Raw genomic sequence first — 23,468 nt, 5'->3', positions numbered from 1 at the left:
TGAATTTATGTTCCACGCTCTGACATATGCACGTGGACACTAACCCCAACACAAACATCAACAGAGTCAACCATTCAGGGGGTTATACATTGTGGTCGCACACAAACAGAAGTGGGGAAACTGGATGGATGTGTCGGAGATCCCATTGGATCTCTGCTTTATTCTATTGAGATGCCTCTCTTTGCGATGTGTTGTACATGTATCGCTTCCGGGGCAAATATCACATACTGACGTATAACGACCTTGTCCTGTATAGAGAAGCGTGTTCGTACAGCGAAAGAACCCGCGCTTCAACCAGTGATAGCATGTCTTCCTTGACCCATTGATCAAGCAAGAAAAGACACACAAACTCACATACGGTACTCTCCCACGCTACCAACTATAGCACGCCCACATCCCGCATCCTCCCACTTCTTCAAAGAGAATACAAATGGCTTCTTCAATCCCAACACTTTGAAGCATGGAGGTCCTCGCAGCCATTATTCAACTGGAGCGTGAGTAGCCCCGTTCTGAATGTGCTAACCTTGATCGCATGCTAGTTGTAGTGCGCTGGCACTCTAAGCCAAGATTTCAGATGATCTTTAACCTGTCATCTATGACGGATCCGGAAGCCTCGGGAGCACTATCTCACTACTGTAACAGATATGGAAACCAAATGCAGGATAATCCCCCAGTTAGCACTTTACATCACCATTATACTAATCTCAATCCAGAGCCCATTCAGATTAGTTCAGTAAAATTATAATGCTCCGTCCATCGCTCATAAAGATTAGTCATCACACTGATAATCCCAAATCGAAGCCAAACGGTTATTTATCGTTTATTGGGTGGCGATATATGTGCTGACAGGTAAGTAATGTATGCTTTTATGGTGTATAATTGATGTTATTCATTACCTAGATGTCAGCATCTGTAAAAAGGCGTCTTGGGGAACCAGTATACAGTATTCCTCGGTCATTGATTGTGGCCTGAGGGAGGAAAACCAGTGAAGAGAAAAGACACGGAGATCGATATTAGGCCACAATGTTTATTCAGTAGTGTTGTTTCAAAGTATAGGTACAATACTGTCTGCTTTTGTAAGACAAAAAAAAAAATGCCAGTCATTATCATCACCCCCCTGGTGTAATGTACGCACCTCCCTATTCTCTCCAAGAGAGCGAGTACATTTCCAAATGGTAGGCACTTTGAAGGTTTAAAACATTGGTGAATATACATTTGTATATATAATATATCTTTTCATATACTAATAAGCAATTGGACTCAATGGTCAGAGCTCTAATAGAAATAAAAATATATATATTTTTTTTTTAAACAAAGAAAGAAATGTGGCCATAATGGGAATATGTATAGTGATGGTGAGAATACCTTCTTTGGGTTTTGGTTATGCAGTTCAGTACCTTCCTTTCTATGATAAGCTGAGAGAGAGGGGGGGGGGTTGCATGTAGAGGGCTGAAGCTTGAGGGTATAGCAGAGTGGGGAAGGAGGAGGAGGAAGGGTTTAATGGAGGAGGATGGCCTCAGATTGGTGGTAGGAGTTCAGATGACAACGTCTATTTCACATTACCGTACAGCTCAACATCTCAAAAAAGGCAAACTTCACTATCTGTTGTACCTTTCTCCTCGTTGCAGGTTGATGCAGAGGGGACCGTTTTAATGAGAAAGGGTGACGGCAAAAACAGGTCAATCCCGTACCTTTGTACCTTTGGTGGTACATGTTTTGTGCTTGGTAACCAACCTCACACTGTCTGATAATCGCTCTCAGGAAAGCTCTTCCCCGGTAAACAGAGCAATTCTGCGGACCAGCACCTGTATTGGGATTAGCTCAAATCGAGATGCATTGACTGTCCACAACACTTGAAGCTTTAGAAAAAGGATCCAAAAGTTCCATTTCACTCTTAACAACTGGTACTGAACCACTGGGAACACCGCCGCCATCCGCACAGAGCTGACTCATTTCAATTGGCAGCTGGTGCGTGTCCAGTAGTACATAACAGGCCGCCAGAAAGGATCTCCTGACTAAACCAGCGACACGGGGAGACAAAAACACTGGGCGCGCTGGCAACACAGTGGAGTGAGACAAAGGGGAGGGGCCGACAGGTCCATTGGCTCTGCTCCAATCTGATTACCATGAGGAGATGGAGAGAGTGCTGGGGGTGAGAGTCAGAGGTGGTACAGGCAAAGTAAACTAGGGGGAAATATTGGGGGTGGAAGGGAGCCAACGCCCCTGAGCCAAATTTAACCCCAAATATACTAAACACTCTGAGCTGAACGAGACCAGCAGAGGAGCAATGCAGTGAATGTGCAATGTGAAACATCCACAAGACACACTGTAAAGTAGATCTTATATCTTTTTCTTGAGCCCCTGCCACATCTTCGCTTTTAAAGACCAATTCCCGATTATAAACACGTACGCTGTATAAGAAATGGTTTTGACCAAGAGAAACATTGAAAGATAACAAAACAAGACAAAACAAAAATTAAATTAAACGCTCACTTTCCACTAGATGGGTGTGAGAGCAAGAAAATAAACATTGTAACCTGAAGGGAGAACATTTACATTGACCGTTATCAGCGTTAATATGAAGACGGAAAGTACTTCATGAAAACTACAAAGGCATTTTTTTTTTTACATCTGAGAAAAAAAAGATAAATTAATGAAATACACATTTTAGAGATCAATGTCAGACATGCTAGGACAAAAAAGAAAAAAATATATGAAGTAGGATTGAGACAGAATAATTATATTCAATTATTTCCACTTTTAAAAATATTCTTTACAAATACATACTGCTACAGTTAAATAGTAGTCAGTGACTAAAAACAGCTCCTTTGACAGAAGACAGATGGAATCGGTTTTTCTCACCTTTACAGATTGTGTTTTTTGTTTCGTTTTTTTCAGCCTTTTCAAATAATACACAAAATGTTTAAATACACTGAGATTTGCCATAAAATAAGCAATGCTTGGCTTTTCATTTAAAAAAAGAAGAAAGAAAATGTCTTAATTACAATACTCTATGCAAAAGCTTTCCTTTATGTATTTTTTTGTCAATAAATGTTTAACTTTTTTTGTTGTTGTTGTAATTTAACAGCTTTTGTCGTTGTCATGGACTGCCATAAACTGTCACTGTGATTTGTCAATCTTCTCGTGGGGGGGTGGGGCTTTAGGCATAAAACTCCTTGGTTGGGGCCTTCTGATATGCTGCCCCAGAGGGTTTCTTCTCTCCCAGGTCGTAGCTGCCCTCATCCTTCTTCCTCATGCGGTAAACCAAGAGGAGGATGAGGAAGATGGCAAAGAGGAAGCCAATAACTCCGCCCGCAATGACAGCTGTGGACAGAGAGCAGGAGAGATCAGAGGTTAGAGGTCAAAGGCTATTCAGAGGATACTGAAGCTTACAGCATCTAGAGAGGGAACTTTGAATGCACTGTACCCTTTTGGTAAGCAATCTACCTGTCAAGCTACTCAACATTACTCCCAGATCTTGCCCTTTTTTCTTGTGTGCTAATTCTTTACATAGGCTTTCGTGATTTACCCATTAATACTTGTATAAGGTTTCTTTATAGTCCTTAATCTGTTTTAGGTCCCTCGTGACGAAACAATCTCCCCTCTGCTTCAGTTTTATTTCAACATCTTGGACTGGCCCCTTGGCCCCATGGGTAAAAAGAAACCTGCCACTCTTCCAGCAATACACTCCTGGAAACCGTGCAGTGCCTCGGTGTGGAGCGGATAAATGTACATGAAATGAAGACAATTAGAGTTGTGGGAGCCATGGGGGACAGGAAGAGGAAAATTAGAGGTATAGAGGACAGGAGGAGGTTAGCTAGCCACGTCTGTTTGCACAGTGGGCTGGGCCTTCTGGTCTCTGGGTTTTACATTGAGTTAATCCACAGTATTTTACAGGCTTGTCAAGGCCCGGGTTTCAGTGGATGTGGCCAACGTGACAGTAATTGAAAACAAATGAGAAAAGTAGCACACCTAGCAGACAGACTTTGAAAAGTCAGGGCCTCACATGTCTACAGGGTAGATCATTTGAACAATTTTGAAATACACTAGTTAGACAAATATTCAAGTTTGGATGTAACTTTTAGAAATGTCAAACTTTGGAATAAACATAAAAATCCAAATGCGCAAAAGCAACTAACTGGATGGATGTCTGTGGGATACACACTACATGACTAAAAGTATGTGGACAACTGCTCGTCGAACATCTCATTCCAAAATCATGGTTATTAATATGGAGATGGTCCCACCTTTGCAGCTATAACAACCTCCACATACTTCTGGGAATGATTTCCACGAGATGTTGAAACATTGCTGCGAGGACTTACTTCCATTCAGCCACAAGAGCGTTAGTGAGGCCGGGCACTGATGTTGGCCGATTAGGCCTGGCTCGCAGTCACATTTCCAATTCATCCCAAAGGTATTCGATGAGGTTGAGGTCAGGGATCTGTGCAGGCCAGTCAAGTTCTTCCACACCGATCTCCACAAAACTATTTCTATATGGACCTCGCTTTGTGTGGGCATTGTCATGCTGAAACAGGAAAGGGCCTTTCCCAAACTGTTGCCACAAAGAAGGAAGCACAGAATTGTCTATAATGTAATTACATGCTGTAGCGTTAAGATTTTCCTTCACTGGAACTAAGGGGCCTAGCCCGAATCATGAAAAACAGCCCCAGACCATTATTCCTCCTCCACCAAATGTTATGCATTGGGGCATGTAGCGTTCTCCTGGTATCCGCTAAACCCAGATTCAACTGTCGGACTGCCAGATGGTGAAGCTGGATTCATCACTCCAGGGAATGCGTTTCCACTGCTCCAGAGTCTAATGGTAGTGAGCTTTACACCACTCCAGCTGATGCTTGGCATTGCGCATGGTGATCTTAGAATTGTGTGCAGCTACTCGGCCATGGAAACCCATTTCATGAAGCTCCCTACGAACAGTTCTTGTGCTGACATTGCTTCCAGAGGCAGTTTGGAACTCTGTAGCGAGTGTTGCAACCGAGGACAACCTGCTCCTAGATGTTTCCACTTCACAACAACAGCACTTACAGTTGACAGGGACAGCTTTAGCAGGGCAGACATTTGACGAACTGACTTGTTAGAAAGGTGGCATCCCATGACGGACGGTGCCACGTTGAATGTCACTGAGCAATTAAGAACGGGCCATTCTACTGCCAATGTTTGTCTATGGAGATTGCTTGGCGGTGTGCTTGATTTTCATACAACGGGTATGTCTGAATTAGCAAAATCCAGTCATTTGAAGGGGTGTCCACATACTTTTGACCATGCCGTGTATTTCCAGCACAACTATATTGACGTCCGAATTCATCCTCATCCATTTCACTTCTTCCCAGGAACTAACAGACGGCTGTCACAACAAAGCAGAACTAAAGTAGCAATCCATTTGTAGCACACGACATGTGTATCTCTGACACTGAAGGGAAAACTGCATCAGTGAGTGTGATTTCCAGTCAGATCATTTCCCTAGTTCGCATTTCGCTAGAGCCGGGGAATTAGCACTAAATTGGAGCACACCGCATTATGAACTCTGGAAGGTCCCACTGAGGGGTAATTTAGTTTATATATTAAACGGGTTATTTTCAGGAGCTGTAGAGAGCTTAGAGAGCTTGACAGACGTGGGGAGAAATCCCCCTTGCCCTTAGATGTGTGTTTTCTGCACCATTTACTACCCTGACCTATTAACAGCACGATTAAGGAATGATCGGGAAATAAACGAAATGTATAACATCAATGTTAAAACGACTGTATGATAGATGATTAGGTGTTTTCATCAAGAGTCCCTTTGCAGAGCGTAGATGAAGTTGCTGCACAAGTGCCTAAAGATAAAGGATGTAGCGAAGATGCAACAAACTGAATGTGCCTGACATCAAGCAGACACATTTTGGCATCGATCCAAGCATGGCACCTGACCTACTTCATAATCAAAGACGTACTCAAGAACTCAGTGGAGAATTCAATTTGCAGTCCAGTTACCTGACAGTAGCTAGGATCCCATCCAATTGGAGACAGATTTTAGTGTGAGTATTCAAAAATCTGCATAAAAACAATATGCGCATTTGTCCCCCCCCCCCATCAAATGTACTGTGAGCGATGACGTAATGCACATAAAAACAACTTTTGCGGTTAAATTCCAATGTACTGAATTAAAAAGGAGATGAAAAGGGGTTTCAATCGCGTTTAAAAACTCTGCTGATGGTGTTGTCACAAAAACAATTGTGTTATACAGCGAATGTGCTCACTCTGGACTTGGCAAATGCCCACTAGCCAACAGCACGTAGATACAGTGCGGATAGGCTACCTACAGTGCCTTCAGAACGTATTCAAACCCCTTGACTTACTCCACATTTTGTCATGTTACAGCCTCTATTCAAAAGGGAATAAATCCATTTTTTCTTTGCCATCTACACACAATACCCCATTATGCCAAAGTAAAAAAATGTTTTTTACATTTATTTGAGCAAATATCTCATTTACATAAGTATTCACACAAATGATTCAAGCTCTGTCAAATGGCCATTTTCAAGTATTTTAAGCCGAATTAAGTCAAAACTAACTGGGCCATTCAGGAACATTTAATGTCGTCTTGAAAAGCAACTCCAGTGTATATTTGGCCTTGTATTTTAGGTAATTGTATTCCTAAAAGGTGAATTTGTCTCCCAGTGTCTGTTGGAAAACACTGAGTATACTACTTTTATAAAGCCAGCTTCAGTTAGCTTCACATTCTAGCTCAGGCTTCATCCATACTATGACTCTAGCTGGCTTGTCATATGTGGCTAGGATTTTTTGCTTTGCTCTATTCCGTTTTTTTAATCCTACAAAACTCCCTTGCTGATGACAAGCATACCCATAACATGAAGCAGCCACCACCATGCTTGAAAATATGAGGAGTGGTACTCAGTGATGTGTTAGATTTTCCCCAAACATAACGCTTTTTATTCAGACAAAGTTGATTTCCTAGCAAAATTTGAGCAGTTTTACTTTAGTGCCCTATTGCAAACAGGATGCATGTTTTGGAATATTTTTTATTCTGTACAGTCTTCCTTCTTTTAGTATTGTAGAGTAACCACAATGTTGTTGATCCATCCTCAGTTTTAAGCTTTCACAGCAGTTCACAACAGTTTAAACTCTGTAACTGTTTTAAAGTCAACATTGGCCTCATGGTGAAATCCCTGAGACGGTTTCCTTCCTCTCCGGCAACTGAGTTAGGAAGGACCCCTGTATTTTTGTAGTGACTGGGTGTATTGATACACCATCCAACGCGTAATTAATAACTTCACGATGCTCAAAGGGATATTCAATGTTTGCTTTGTATCGATCGCCATGTTACCCGAATAAGACCCTCGATATATATTAGAAAATAGCATAAAGCTTAAGTACTTTAGGCGCATAAAAAGGTTAGATGGAAACCAGGTTGGTCATGTAAGAAATTCAACCTAATTTCCTATTTAAAAACTCACAACTCATAATCAACCTCTAGTCGATCACAAACAGTAGTCTAGTGTAGATGTGTAGACACAGGTGCAAGGACTGCATCCTGTGTCCACTGTCCAAACCACCAAACCCCAAGTGTGGTTTCTGTACATACCTGCCAGCACCTCTGTTCTCTGGAAGAGGTTTTCCGAACGCACCTCGATGGGCTCCAGGGGGGAGCTGGGGACGCCGGTGGTGCTGGTGATCTGGTTCTTACGCTCGTCCTCTGTGACGGGTACAGGGGGCTGGGAGGAGAGAATGAAAGAGTTACAGATTGAGGGATACATACGGGTTCTGTACCAACATAATGGCCTGGAGCCTCATTTGTCAATCGTGCGTGGGCACGAGTCTGGGCGTAAATCGGCCGCACGGGATCATTTCCACGCAAAGTGCGAGATTTAGCAACGTGTCCTCGACAGTGTGCGTACGTTTACGCACAACCGTGACCATGTGTACGCATAGTGCCAAGTGGTGGAATAAGTGAACTGCTTGTGTCAAGCGTGGAATGTTGAAAATGTCATAATAAGTCATCATTCAAGAAAACGTCATTGTATTTACATTTGACCACGTCAGTGCATTTGTACGATAACAATCCATATAAAAGGAGAGTCATTTGTTCAATTAGAGGCACGTGTGAAGGTGAAACTATTGTTGAAACACTATAAAAGTCCAAGATGATGGGGAATCGAATGAGAGGCTAATCTTGCTCTGTTTGGAAGATTCAGCACACGCTGCATTTTGCAGAGATTGCGTTTTTAGAGACGTGCTATCCACCCTTGTGTTTTTGGCAGCGGGGCGCTTGCCAATTGGCATCTTTCAGCCCTCGATGAGCCAATGTTTTGGATGCGATTCTCGGCAAAACAAATGTACAATCTCCATACACCATCGCACAACAGGTTGAAGTCAAGAGAGATTTCTTTACCATCAATGGGTTCCAAAGTACGACCGGAGCAATAGAGGGCACCCACGTGGCCATAAAAGCACCATCCCAAAACGAGTTCAACCCTGTGAAACAGACAAGGCTTCCACTCTTAATGTGCAGGTGATCAGTTAAGTGATGCGCAAAAGACGCTGCTGAGATTGGTGGCCAGGTGGTACGCACGACTCGTTCGTTCGGCACGACAGCGATGTCGGCCTATACGCCTACAGGAGGGCGCTGTTGAGGATGAGGGGCTTATCGGTGAGTATATTTTCCATCGCTAAAAGCAACTAATTGTCCTAATGGTCGTCTCTTTACAGCTGTGCTATAGCTTTACTTCTAACGGTCAAGCCACAACTGAACGAGCCAAATAAAACCTTTTGGTTGCTTTTGTTTTGTTTTTGCGACGTTGTATTTCATGGTACGGCGTTGTATACTCCCCACGGGCTTTAATGGGGTGATATTTGAACCATATTTGGTTAATTAGGGTTGTTTGGAGATGCAAATAGCCACGGTCGTATTGCTACTATCCATCCCTAGTCTCTTCAGATCCGTAATGATTGAAGGGGCTAGGGGAACAGGAAAGGGACCACTATTGGCAACAAACCCGTGTCCCTGACTTGGCTTAAGGGGAAGTGTATACACCATGGTGGGTCCAGGAGTTGATAGTGTTCCAAAATGTGAGATTATGGCTGTTGGTTCAGTAATCCAGCATAACGTACCACAGACCAGATCAACATCAGGGGTCTAAATGACTACTTGATCCTTATTGATCCTAGAATTCCAGCATTGGGGTCAATGCATGTTCAACTATTATCTGGGGGTGGTGAATTGATAGGCCCTCAAAGAAAATTGCAGTCAATTATCAACTCGTTGATTTGTACAAAGGAATATCTACCATATGCAGCAGATAAGGACTGGTCATAGGGCAGTTCGGGCAAATGCTCAATGGCCTGGTCCATCTTTAGCTCAGTGGGCCATTCTAAATAGCATTGTGTATGGGTTGTTTGTTCTGTTCCCTCACCTCTGTTCGGACTGGCTTCCTGGGCGTTTGCATTGGCAGGTCCTCTCTGGGTGTGGCTGTCTCCACTCTAGGAGTGAAGTCTTTGGTGGAGTCCTTGGTGGGTTCTGCTTTGGGGGCAATGTACAGCGTGCTCACGGTCACGGCCTCCTCGAACACCTCCTCGCCAATGCCTGCAGAGCAAGATGAAGAGATAGCACTGTTTGTACTACTTCCCCGGAACTCAATCACTTTCACTTTAATGTCTGCTGAAGGTGAAAGGTCGTTTGAGTCTGTGTTTAAGTCCTAAATCCTGCTTTTTCACGAAGACGTTTATTTTTAGAAGTACGTTACATTCGCATTCCTAATTCAAATGCAACAGACAAAAGCCACCTCCTGATATTCCCGAATGGGATGAGGTGGAGCTAATGTGAGGTGGAGCTAACGTGGAGGTGGAGCTAATGTGAGGTGGAGCTAATGTGAGGTGGAGCTAATGTGCTTCTACACCTGCATTGCTTGCTGTTTGGGGTTTTAGGCCGGGCTTCTGTACAGCACTTTGAGATATCAGCTGATGTACGAAGGGCTATATAAATACATTTGATTTGATTTGAGGTAAAAACAAGTGTTCGCTACAGTTGTCATAGCACTTTGTTTACAGCCTGCTTTGCTTTGGCCGCCTGCCTGTCGTTAAAACGTTTCGTAAAAGGTGCTTCGATACCTAAGTGAAACCTCAGTTTCGACAGACATGCCTGTTCTGGGTGAAAGACACAGTATACAGCAGTGACTGTTTGTGTCCGCCAGCCTGCCTCCCTGTGCGTGTTGACCCAGTTGAAGGCTACGGTGACCAGACTCTTACCTGACCCTGACCCCGAGTTAAAGTCGTCGTCGTCCTCGGGGTAGTAACCCCCGGACCCTGTGTCGTCAATGAAAAGTTCGTCCACTTCGGAGGACGACTTGGCCGCGTCCGCTATCTGAAAGAGAGAACGACAGAAACATAAGACTAAGTGTTGGAGGATTTAGACTGGAAAGAGACCACTTTTCAGTGTGCGAGTCTGACATAACTTTCCTGTAGCCACCACATTGTCTTGGAAAATAGTTCTAGCAGTGAACACATTCATGGATACTACGGTCTCACCTTTAGTAGGAGGCACTGAGTTTCATTGAAAAGTGAACGCCAACGCTCTTATCACTGGACTCAAAGCCGTTAGTTGCCCCAAAAAATGTTGCGTTGGTAGTTTCGTGAACTACAGAATGTTCTGCCAGGTAGGACCATTGTGAAATGCTTGAACATCGTAGTCCGTGTACCTCCGAGGAAACTTGTCTCCACAAACGGCGCTGGATTATATCACTGTCTCAAGAGACATAACACCCCTCTCTAAACAGATGAGCATTAAATTAGATGTCTAGCCCCGCCCGCCATCGTTTCCGGGGAGTGAAAGTCCATAGAAGTGTGTGTGTTTGTCTTACAGCTTAAACAGAGTAGCCAATAGAGAAGCTGAAATTGAACTATGCTGTTTGTGTGACTTGCAAAGGCATTAACCCCCTCGAGACTATAGCATGCTAGTTAATAAAATGTTATGTCATCCATCCTCAATTTCCTTTACACACAACATCATAGAAACTCTGTGTAATGACTGCACATTGGACAAAACATTGCCATTGCTGTGTGCGTGCATGTGGAATTGCTGGGTAGCTGGGTAGGCCCCATGGCAACCTCCATGGCAACCTCCAACCAACCTCCATTCAACCTCACTCAGAGCCCGGGTGTGATGTCCCCTCCATACTGATGCTACTTAAGAAAAGGGCCACAAAAGAGGGCCAACAATAAATCATCCCAGCGTTGCTAAGGTGCTTGTGTGGTGGTGGTGCTAGGTGCTGATAAACCTGAAACAAAATGAACTGGGATTCGATTTTACACTCGGTGCTTTTCCAGAAAAGGCCAGGGAACAAAAAGAGTTTCGGAGGGCCTGACATAAGAGATTACTCTTTTCTTTGGAAGGAAGCTGTGGTAAAGGTAGAGAAGTAGTAGTTTTGTGCTGTCTGTCTGTCTGTCTGTCTGTCTGTCTGTCTGTCTGTCTGTCTGTCTGTCTGTCTGTCTGTCTGTCTGTCTGTCTGTCTGTCTGTCTGTCTGTCTGTCTGTCTGTCTGTCTGTCTTGTCTGTCTGTCTGCCTTTTTTACTATGCCTGCAATAGATGAACAACTGAGCGCACCCACACACCCACACCCACACCGAGCACACACACACACACACACACACACACACACACACACACACACACACACACACACACACACACACACACACACACACATTATTCAATACATCACAAATATAAAGAAAGAAACACTAAACAATGACACTGCTATAGTGTACAAAGGGCAAGCACACAGTGAATCAAATCAGATATTAATTCTAGAGAGGAAATTGTCAGTAAACTCCTGCCCCCTTATCACTATTGACATTTTGAACCTTCCAGGAAGACTTGCCTTTGAATTATTCTCACAAGCTGGGAGTTCCAAGCCTAGAACCCCATAACAAAGAAGTGCCATCCCCATAGAAACATTAGGCTACTAGTAATTCTATTTCTACGCCATTCTCTCGTGTATGGAAACCCTCTTCTCCTTCCAGATAGTGTCTTCTGTGTTTGTTTACTTCCTTTCCACAGAAAGTGAGAGGCCAGACAGGGCACCGATTCTCTTTCAGCTCGTCAACTAAATGGCAATTAGGCTATTACAGCCTAATGCTGTTCCCCCTCGTGGTGCTCTTCACAAACAAAGCCTGCTCTACACATGATCTGACTACTGCGCACTGGCATTCTTTCAACTCAAGACATAAAGGCTTTCTTCCAAGCAGGCTTTTTCTTCATAAAGACGAGGGCTCCAGAGTACGGACAGACATCTGTTAATGCTTCAAGCATACACACGCACGCACGCGCATTTGAAATACTTTATTTGAATCCACCAATCAAATTTGCATTAAAAAAGGGATCCAGACATTTCAAAGGTCCCTGTATGTATGACACTCAAGGGTACAGAAAGCACATCCTTCTCCACGACAGCTGAAACAGAGCAGTACCGAGCCAAATGCTTTGCCCTAGTTTTTGTCAGGCCCGCAGTCTGGAGGCCACGCGCCGCACGCCTGTGTACGTGGCCGAGCCTGCCAAATATCAGCCCCACCAGCTTGAACCTCCACCCGAGACTGTCCAAGCGTGCCACGCGGGGCTGGTATTTCAGAAGCTTTCTGGCAAAGGCCTGCTCCATGGAGCCGTCAAAAGAGCAGCCCACTTCCAGAATGAGCCCTTCCCCCTGGCCTCCCCCCCACAACAACAATATTTGACACACAGGAACACATCCTCATCATCATCATCATCGTCACACCAGCTTCCCCTTACACAAGAATGTTTCTGTATGTGTGCTGGTGGTGAGACTACTTCACCTCTCTGGCTATCAGGTCAACAAGGCGGTCATGTCGAGCAACGCACCAATCCTTTAATGACCAGCAGCCATTCACAACATGGACAATGGACTCCATTACATTTGACTCATGTAGAATACAAAATGGGTCATGGTTCGCAGGGTTCCAGAGGGGTAGATTATATTTTGTTGGTAGGACTTGCAGCCTCGCCTTGGATGAGATGTTCCATCATGGGTGACAGAAGCCTCCACGACAACACCGAGATCTCACCCCAACTGCGTCAGAGGCCGTCACTGGCTCAGTTTGCACATCGGTCCGTGTCCACCTGAGCTCCACTCCAGTCTGGTTACACAGGTCGTTGAGGTCAGGTTGAGGTCAGGACAGTCTGACCAGACACCAAAGCACACACAGCGCGAGTGTCCAATTTCCCATTGACATTCCTCCAGGAAGTTGTCCTCGGTGTCCATGGCTAGTGGAACCTTCCTCCCCTCTTTTCCCTTGCATTCATTTATGTGAAATTTGTAAAAAATAAAAAAGGCTATTTAAATCATTTTTTATTCTAGGTCTCTATAGAGTACGGACAGACATCGGTTAATGCTTCAAGCACACGCACATGTGCCCCCCCCCCCCCCCCCCGAGAGTGAGAGAGGTCGGATACAAAACATACAATCCCTCTCCACTGGTATGAATAAAGGGGAGAAAGCCCGTAGAGAATTCACACAGCCAATCAGAGCCTTAGCCGAGACCCTAACAAGCAGCGAGCAGCACCTAGTCGTGCGCCTGACCGACTGATTGACTGACAGAGAGACTGCGATAACAAGGGTCTAGCAGCACTGTGGCTTCTATTAGAACTGAACTACAGCAGTTCCTACTGTCTGTCTGCTCCTCATGAACAACTAGTGGCCAGCAGGAGGCTTGGTGGTGATGCAGTCGGTCTCCATAGAGACCTTGTCTAGGGAAAGAAACATAATAGACAAGAGGAGAAAGAAGAGAGGGGGAGGAGAGAGGAGAGGCAGAAAGAGGAAAGAGGAGAGAAAGAGAGAAAGAGAGAGAGAGAGAGAGAGAGAGAGAGAGAGAGAGAGAGAGAGAGAGAGAGAGAGAGATTATGTGCTGCAGTAGACAATCTGTTGCCAGCAGGTTGCTTTGCTAAAAGCCTGTCAAACCACCAAACCTATGCCTGGCGGTGTCTGGAAGCCAAAGAGGCTCTCTCGATGTCTTGGGCAGTTAGCTGTGAGCTAGTGCTATTGTATGTATGTGTGTGTGTGTGTGTGGGGGGGTAGTTAGAGTAGGGGATGGGTGGCTAAGGGTCGTGGGGGTAGTGTAGGGTAGCTTGGATGAGCCATCTTGCCCCATCTCTAATCCGCGTTGACACACTGCATTCACTTCTTACACGGTCAATATTAACTCACCCCGAGACAGGGGAGATGGGGGAGAAAAAGAGTGTTCCTCAAAGGTATGCAGACACGCATGAATACACTCACACACGCATGGGCTCACACACGCACGGACACACGCGCACACACACGGACACACAGTCAGGCTTCACAGGAGTGGAAAACAAGAGACAGGGGACAGGGGGCAGACACTGCCTCAGACATTCTTCGTCGGTCTGGTGCTCTGCTCCCGCTCTAAAACATTTCCTTAAGAGTACCTCAAATGAACTATGAGGGCGAGCGACGCCCATGACATCAGAAAGCACTTGACTTGCAATGCCGTCCTTTCATGTTTCATAAGAATATCCACTCATGCCACCTATGGTACCTCACAGTACAGTGTCCAGGCTATATTAAGCCTTCAATGGTCACCGGTCAGTATTGTCCTCTTCTGTAAGACCATTGGCTACCGCTGTACTATCAAAAGAAATCGGTCTCCTCTCTCCTCTCATGGCAAATAAAAGTAGGGCCTGCTGAACGTCGATGACTTTCTGAATGAGAAAAGGCCTGGGTGTCTCTGTGTTAATCTCTAAATAATAAAGTGCAGGTAGCTGTGAGTTCATCTGTAAACTCAGCGAGCCGCAGATCCATACGGCTCAATTACTGTCACCACTCTGGCCTCCTTCCCGTCTCTCTCCCACTGGCACGTTTACAGGTTTTTGGGGTTTGTTATCGGCCCCGAATGGATGGACGGCTACGGCTTTTTCCCTGTGGCCGACCTGGCTGGGAGGAAAAGATTGGGGGGTGACTGGGCGAGAGCAATTAGCTTGAGTGGGCTAAAATGGCTGGGTTCAAGATGCAGTGTTCCAATAGTGAAGTGTTTCAAGAAGTTAAGAGTTGACTCTTGCTATTGGTCCTATGTGGAATTTAGTGTGTATCTTATTGCATTAAGAGATACCGACAACAACAACGGACTGCTAGGTTGGCATCGGTCGGTGGCCATTTTGCAGGATAACGCTAGAACCTGCTAACACTAAACAAACCAGCAGGCAGCTAGCTTCATAATGTATGTTTGCTGGTGAGGATTTGTTTGTCGAATGCATTTGGGGGTTGAGAAATTGAGTTGAAAAATACCAACGCTGCACCAATGGAGGTGGAGTTCAAACAGGGACCCAGAAAATAAACAAAATGCTTGTGGTGGTGGGGGAAAGGGGGGGGAGTAGGGTGGTGGGGATGGGGTCGTCTCTCAGCCGCTCTTCAGAACCTTCAACTTTTATTGCCCCCCCGGGGATCATAATAAGGAACTAATCGATCGTCTTTGAGACACTGAAGGGCAGGGGCTGTTACAGCAGGAAGTTGACACAAATCAAACTCTCCCTAAAACCAGACTGTGTGACCTAGAGCTATTCCAGGAGTGTGGGGGACAGCTTTGTAGCGTGCGCGTGTGTGTGTGTGTGTGTGTGTGTGTGTGTGTGTGTGTGTGTGTGTGTGTGTGTGTGTGTGTGTGTGTGTGTGTGTGTGTGTGTGTGTGTGTGTGTGTGTGTGTGTGTGTGTGTGTGTGTGTGTGTGTGTGTGGGGTTGACATTTACCATGAGAAGCAGCCTAATCCAGGAAACAGAATCTGTTCATCTGGCTCTGTTACTAGCAGCTCACTTTGCCACATGTTCCTTTTTGCATCACGCATAATAGCACAACATAATGCATTCATGATCGGGATTTCTGGTTAATGATTATATAAAGTAGAGGTCGACCGATTAATCGGAATGGCCATAACAATCGGAAATCGGTATTTTGGGGCGCCGATTTCAGATTTTTAAAAATATTTGTTTATTTTTATGCCTTTATTTAACTAGGCACGTCAGTTAAGAACAAATTCTTATTTTCAATGACGGCCTAGGAACGGTGGGTTTAACTGCCTTGTTCAGGGGCAGAACGACAGATTTTCACCTCGTCAGCTCAGGGGATACAATCTTGCAACCGTAGAGTTAACTAATCCAAAGCTCTAACCATTGCATTCCAACGAGGAGAACTAATTCGCCAGAATTTTACGTAAATATGACATAACATTGAAGGTTGTGCAATGTAACAGGAATATTTAGATTTAGGGTTGCCACCCATTAGATAAAATACAGAACGGTTCCATATTTCACTGAAATAATAAACGTTTTGTTTTTGAAATGATAGTTTCCGGATTTGACCATATTAATGACCAAAGGCTTGTATTTCTGTTTGTTATTATGTTATAATTAAGTCTGATTTGATAGAGCAGTCTAAGCAGCAGCAGGCCCGTAATCATTCACTCAAACAGCACTTTCGGGCATTTTGCCAGCAGTTCGCAAGCACAGCACTGTTTAACTTCAAGCCTATCAGCCTAATGAATGGTGTAACCGATGTGAAATGGCTAGCTAGTTAGCTGGGTGTGCACCAATACTGTTTCAAACGTCACTCGCTTTTAGATTTGGAGTAGTTATTCCCCTTGCGCTGCAAAGCCGCGGCTTTTGTGGAGCGATGGGTAACGCTGCTTCGAGTGTGGCCTTTGTCGATGTGTTCCTGGTTCGAGCCCAGGTAGGGGCGAGGAGAGGGACGGAAGCTATACTGTTACACTGGCAATACTATAGTGCCTATAAGAACATCCAATAGTCAAAGGTATATGAAATACAAATGGTATAGAGAGAAATAGTCCTATAAATACTATATTAACTTCAACCTAAAACCTCTTACCTTGGAATATTGAAGTCTCATGTTAAAAGGAACCACCAACTTTCATATGTTCTCATGTTCTGAGCAAGGAACTTAAACGTTAGCTTTTGTACATGGCACATATTTTACATGGCACACATTTTTACATGGCACATATTGCATATTGGCACATATTACTTTCTTCTCCAACACTTTGTTTTTGCATAGTTTAAACCAAATTGAACATGTTTCATTATTTATTTGAGGCTAAATAGATTTTATTAATGTATTATATTAAGTTAAAATAAGTGTTCATTCAGTATTGTTGTAATTGTCATTATTACAAATAACAAATCCCAGAAAATCGTCCGATTAATCGGTATCGGCGTTGAAAAATCATAATCGGTCGACCTCTAATATAAAGACTTTAAAATCCTAATTGGAAAACGAAAGAGGAGCTAGACAGACGAGTGCTGACAGTATATGCAGTATATACCTTTTGAAACCACACCGTTATCACTCGTAATAAACTGAAAGGTAAACACTGAAATGAACACAGCTGAGGTGCTCTTTCCTGTTCCAAAGCAGTGCCACACTTGCGTTGAGATGAGGGGTTTACCTTTTCATTTTGTGGTGCTGTGGACGGCGGAGAGCAGACATTTACGGCTTCATTAGCAGATCTTTATGTCCTCGTAAAGATTGAGTAAACGGTCTGAGACTGCGCTGAAATGAAAACCAGCAGACCTTGCTGCTCTATGGACCTGGATCAGTTCAGCCCATACTTCTGGGTAAATACGCTCAGTACTTTCAGAACCATTTGACCCGTTTCTGTTCGCCAACAAGGCCAGGACATTCGATACCCTCAAAAAGGCCTTCGAGTTCCGTCACGGGGCCATTCAAAAGTTTCAGCGTAAGCTTTGATTTAGTCATCCTAACAAACAATGTGTCCAAGTCCAGTCAAGCACCTCAAACCGCCTCAAACTACATCCATATGTGAACAAACACAAGCTGCAGAAGCAAACATTTGTTACAGTTTGACTGAAATAAGTCCTGCCTCGGGAGTTTTGGCAAAAATGGCAGTCTCACAAAGGAGAACAGAGAGTTTGACTAATTCCCTCCTCACATACACTGAGGATTCATCTACCTCAGACTGCATAAATAACACATGAGGCAAGAATCATAAAGAAGCCGATAACACAGAGACGGAGAAAATACTTTTCTTTTGAGCGAGTGCCAAAACAAATCCAACGTTTTTCCTACAGACGCCCAATAAGACACAACACACTCCCGCTATGACTTCCCCTGCTTCCTGAGTGGAAGAGAGTCAATTGCATGGTTTCCAACGAAAAACAGATGCGCACTGATAGCCTGGCCACGGGACAATAGAGTAAACTTCGCTTTCACCCCTACCTGTGCAATCCTATTTACGCCGTTCGGCATGACAAAATAAGAAAAGCCAATGTGCCCCAATCTCGCTGCGGTCTCGGTGTGTGCCTGCGAGCGCTCACACGCTGCGACACATTATGGCTCATTTACTTCATCTCAGACCATGAAATAGTTTACCAGAATACCAATTAAAGCCGGTCTACTTGACTCATCCGCAGAGGCACCTGATGAGCCTAATATAAAGTTAATGTAACCCTTCAGTGAACCCCCCCCCACACAGCACCCATAAAATAATAAGAAACAACGTGGCTCATGTGGTTTCAACATGTCGAGTTTTCAGTGAATACCTCAGCTCTGTGGCATCTAAGCCCGTAGTCCGTGACAAGAGTTCTTTCTGCACACAGCCCTCTACGGATTCCCAAATCCACCGTTCGGTATACTACCTGCCCCCGGGTGGGAATTGGGAAATTCCTCAGCCCCGTTAAACAGCTTTGATATGCACTGGAAACCCAAGGTTCTTTGTCAGCTCGGAAACCCAATACGCTGGGAAATGGGCTTCACCTGCGAGTCATTTTTGTGAGGAGGGAAACTGAAAGATTTGCTGCAGCACAACAGGTTCCTTACCTCAAGTCACAGTGGAAATAGGAGGCTGTAACAAGCATGGCTGAACAGAAACAAGCATGGGGTAGTTTTAAGTGCTTAGGCCTGTATAAAACAAGTCTCATATTCAATAGCCCTAAGACCTCTAGCTATAACAAAAAAAAGGTATCACTAATCTAGAATTCCTACATCCAGGAAAGGCGTTCTGGCTTGACTACCATACATCAAGTCCACTACCCTCACAAATACCACTGGGCCAGTCAAAATGGTGCCCGTATCAACATGAATGGTACGTCTCTTCAGGGGGCAGCTCTGTGAGGGGAGGATGTTGCTTGTTCAACAGGGGTGGGGGAGAAAGGTTGAAGGGGGGCTTAGAAAAGTTTCAATCCTCAGCAAACCACCGACCCTCGAATTGATATCGTCTGAAGTGGAAAGGTAGCGTGCCGTGTTCGCAAATTCACCAATTGGCCGGTTCTGACTTGTCTGAATGACGTTGGAGACGCACTAGTGTTCATATCACACATCCCTGACTAACTCAGCAACACATTCCTTCCCACAAAGGAACGTTTCAGTAAAGGTTTGAACGCTCCTTCCTTTCACATTCCAGCTCGCCGAAAAGTAACACATTATCAGCGACAAGGCAATGACCGTTGGTCCTCAAACGTCTCCAGTGAAATGAGCATGAGGACGAGAGTGGAAGAGCGGTTAACAAATGTGATCTTTAAAGGTTATATAGACTGAATTAGTCCTCCAGCCAGTTAATCATTGGCTCATATCACCTATAAAGAGAGGTTGATGAGGAGAGAGAGAGAGAGAGAGAGAGAGAGAGAGAGAGAGAGAGAGAGAGAGAGAGAGAGAGAGAGAGAGAGAGAGAGAGAGCACAAAAGAGAAAGAATATGAGGAGACATTTGAACACACACACACACATTTCCACAGGCGTCATCAGTTTCACCTTTAATTAATAGCCGGACCAAACCTCTACTGATGCACTTTTGGCTAGAGGCACATTAAAGCAAGATGAGGCGCTTTCAATCTCAATCATGGGGAAAATGAGAAGGCCTGCCCCGCGGTCGGCTCTAGACGCTCCCGCTGAAGAAAATGTGCACTTTCCCAAGAGCTCATTCCCCAAGTCTGAGTAACCTTCCCATGACTCATTGATCTTAATATAAAACAGATCGGATTTCCATTCCTGTAGTAAAATCCCTGGGGGCCCGGGTTGGGGGGGGGAATGTTTAATTTGCCTTCTGGCCTCAAAGACGTAGATTACACCTTTCTGTCTTCTCCTGCAGCACATTAATATTGTCTTACTTAGCTTTGAGCCTACAGGTGGAAGAGAGGACTGCTTTTTCTGGTAAAATATGGAAATTAATACTTTTGCTCCCAGGCAGGTATAATTGGCTCTTCGTCATGGGGGCCTGTACACATTAGGCAGAGTATGCAGGATGGATATTGCAGGAAACAGGCCTTGGGTTCTGTTCAAAGCGCTCATCTCTTTGGCTTGATATGCAACACTCGAGCGCGATTGGGCTCTCCCTGAACACGGGCCACAGGCTCAGCTGGCCCGCGTGTGGTCCAGATTCGGAGCGCCGTACCGTTCCGCCGGGAGCTGTCAACGACTGAAAGGCATTCCTGCCTGATGAAAAGCTATCGGAGGATGAATGCCGAGAGGACTTGCCAAGTCCTCTTCTCGGAGAGGCAAAACAGGTCTTCGCTTTTTCCTTATATCTTAATATGAGCCAGAGGGAGGGAATGGACGAGGATGGATACTTTTTTTTACCAAAGATTCATTCCTGATTACTGCATTGCTGGAATAAGAAGTGGAGTGTGTACTTTGACTGTGACACGAACAGTGACTGGACCAAATCCCCTCAACAGTATTCAGCTTTATATTCCAAGGACTCGATTCAAACTGTTCACATGAAAACAAGTTACGTAAAACAGGAGCTAACACCTGGGCCGCGGGGGGCTTTACAGTGCACTGCCACGGTACACAAACCTCCAAACAGGCGGATAGGCACAAACACATGAAGCGGCATGCGGTCTCACATGTACATAAGCACAGGGACTCCGATTTTTGTTCATGGGTCTTTACTGTACAGGGTTATTAAATTACCTCTGATCCATGTCACTGTTGCCATCGTGTCACAAGGCACTTCTCATTCACGCTTCAAACAGTCTGCGATTCCCTTCAGCGTGTCAGGATAAAGGCATGGCTTCAATCAGCATCGCTCAAAGCCTTTGTGTTCGGTTCCCCCGGGCCTCTAAAAGAGCTATGGCATCCAGGGAGGGGGGCGTGATGGATAAATTACCTGCTGGTTCAAAGTTTAATTGAATCCAGATTCTAAGCCTCGGCCAGAGTGGTGAAAAAAGTAGCTGTATGCGCCTTTGTCCGGCTTCCATCCAGGCTTTTAAACCTTTTCTTAACAGGAAACTCATGAGTTCTTCAGAGCCAGCTCATTAACCCCATGCAGCCAGGAAGGGCCGTGACATGAAAGAGCTTCGAGGAGCGACGGGTCAAAGGTGACCTGACCACAATGTCATATTGTCTTCCTCACAACATAAAGCAGAAGAGTGGCTCAATGGGGGGGGGGGGGGATTTCCTTGTCTCTTGGTAGTCAAGGCGCAATGGAGATTGCATGTGACTTTTGAGGTTTTTTTCTCTTTTCGACTTTTTTTTGTCTTTTTAATTGATCACATCCAATTTTATAGGCATGGACAGGCAAGTTTTGTGTTGACGTAACAAGATTATTTTCCGAATGTATTTAGCATTCACAGTTTAGCGTCATTTCCAATCTTATTCCTTTCATTTACCGTAAGAAAACATAAGAATGGACCGGTGGGATGTGGAAAAGTTCATGCTCTTTCACCCACACTCAAGCTCATTTACACATATGGCCTTTTCCCCACCCACTTATCTATTTGTGCCGAAAAAATGATGACCTGCCAAAGCTCAGTCTATCTCTCACTGCCACACTGCTGCAAATGGGCCTTTATCTGGAGAAATAAAAGTCATATGTATGAGGGAGGGTGGACGGGTGGGAGGGGCGATTTCACTGCTTCAGTGGCTGATCTTACTTCAACCCTCACAGCGCAGCAATTGAATTCCCATCCAACCCTTCCCTTTAGAGGATTTGAGTTCAGGGGAGTCAGGAGGGTTCTGCACTCTGGTGGGGGGGGGGGGGGGCGACAGTACGAAGAGGGTGGGCTGCGAGGAATAGGGAGGGGGGGAAAAGGAGGTGGAGATAGAGTTGCCATAGGGGTGATGACGCAAGTTCCTCTGAGAGCATGATGTTGACTATGATGTTGACTATGATGTTGACTATGATGCTGACTATGATGTTGACTATGATGTTGACTATGATGTTGACTATGATGCTGACTATGATGTTGACTATGACGCTGACTATGATGTTGACAATGATGCTGACTGATGCTGACTATGATGTTGACTATGATGCTGTGTTGACTATGATGCTGACTATGATGTTGACTATGATGCTGACTATGATGTTGACTATGATGCTGACTATGATGTTGAAAATGATGCTGACTATGATGCTGACTATGAGGTTGACTATGATGCTGACTATGATGCTGACTATGATGCTGACTATGATGCTGACTATGAGGTTGACTATGATGCTGACTATGATGTTGACTATGATGCTGACTATGATGTTGACTATGATGTTGACTATGATGCTGTGTTGACTATGATGCTGACTATGATGCTGACTATGATGTTGACTATGATGTTGACTATGATGTTGACTATGATGCTGTGTTGACTGATGCTGACTATGATGCTGACTATGATGTTGACTATGATGTTGACTATGATGCTGACTATGATGTTGACTATGATGCTGACTATGATGTTGACTATGATGCTGACTATGACGCTGACTATGATGTTGACAATGATGCTGACTGATGCTGACTATGATGTTGACTATGATGCTGTGTTGACTATGATACTGACTATGATGTTGAAAATGATGCTGACTATGATGCTGACTATGAGGTTGACTATGATGCTGACTATGATGTTGACTATGATGCTGACTATGATGCTGACTATGATGCTGACTATGATGTTGACTATGATGCTGACTATGATGTTGACTATGATGCTGACTATGATGCTGACTATGATGTTGACAATGATGTTGACTATGATGCTGACAATGATGTTGACTATGATGTTGACTATGATTTTGACTATGATGCTGACTATGACGTTGAAAATGATGCTGACTATGATGCTGACTATGATGTTGACTATGATGTTGAATATGATGCTGACTGTGATGTTGAATATGATGCTGTGTTGACTATGATGCTGACTATGATGTTGCATATGATGTTGAATATGATGCTGACTATTATGTTGACTATGATGCTGACTATGATGCTGTGTTGACTATGATGTTGGCTATGATGCTGTGTTGACTATGATGCTGACTATGATGCTGACTATGATGTTGAATATGATGCTGACTGTGATGTTGAATATGATGCTGTGTTGACTATGATGCTGACTATGATGCTGTGTTGACTATGATGTTGGCTATGATGCTGACTATTATGCTGACTATGATGCTGACT

The 23,468-nt window shown here is 44.5% G+C and overlaps 1 protein-coding gene across 1 annotated transcript in view; it reads right to left on the bottom strand.

The window, feature by feature from the left end:
- Window positions 1-1,013: 1,013 nt before the first annotated feature.
- LOC124043636 (syndecan-2-A-like) overlaps window positions 1,014-23,468 on the bottom strand; it is a 33,857-nt gene continuing 11,402 nt past the window's right edge. The window contains exons 2-5 of the mRNA XM_046362424.1: window positions 10,264-10,378; window positions 9,432-9,601; window positions 7,604-7,733; window positions 1,014-3,324 (exon numbers count right to left, since the gene is read on the bottom strand). Coding sequence (XP_046218380.1) covers window positions 3,161-3,324; window positions 7,604-7,733; window positions 9,432-9,601; window positions 10,264-10,378 — 579 coding nt within the window. The 3' untranslated portion in view covers window positions 1,014-3,160. The remainder of the gene's footprint in view (window positions 3,325-7,603; window positions 7,734-9,431; window positions 9,602-10,263; window positions 10,379-23,468) is intronic.

The sequence above is a fragment of the Oncorhynchus gorbuscha genome, linkage group LG09 (assembly GCF_021184085.1).
Source record: "Oncorhynchus gorbuscha isolate QuinsamMale2020 ecotype Even-year linkage group LG09, OgorEven_v1.0, whole genome shotgun sequence".
In the NCBI taxonomy this organism is placed as follows: domain Eukaryota; kingdom Metazoa; phylum Chordata; class Actinopteri; order Salmoniformes; family Salmonidae; genus Oncorhynchus; species Oncorhynchus gorbuscha.
This window is presented reverse-complemented; position numbering and strand designations above follow the sequence as displayed.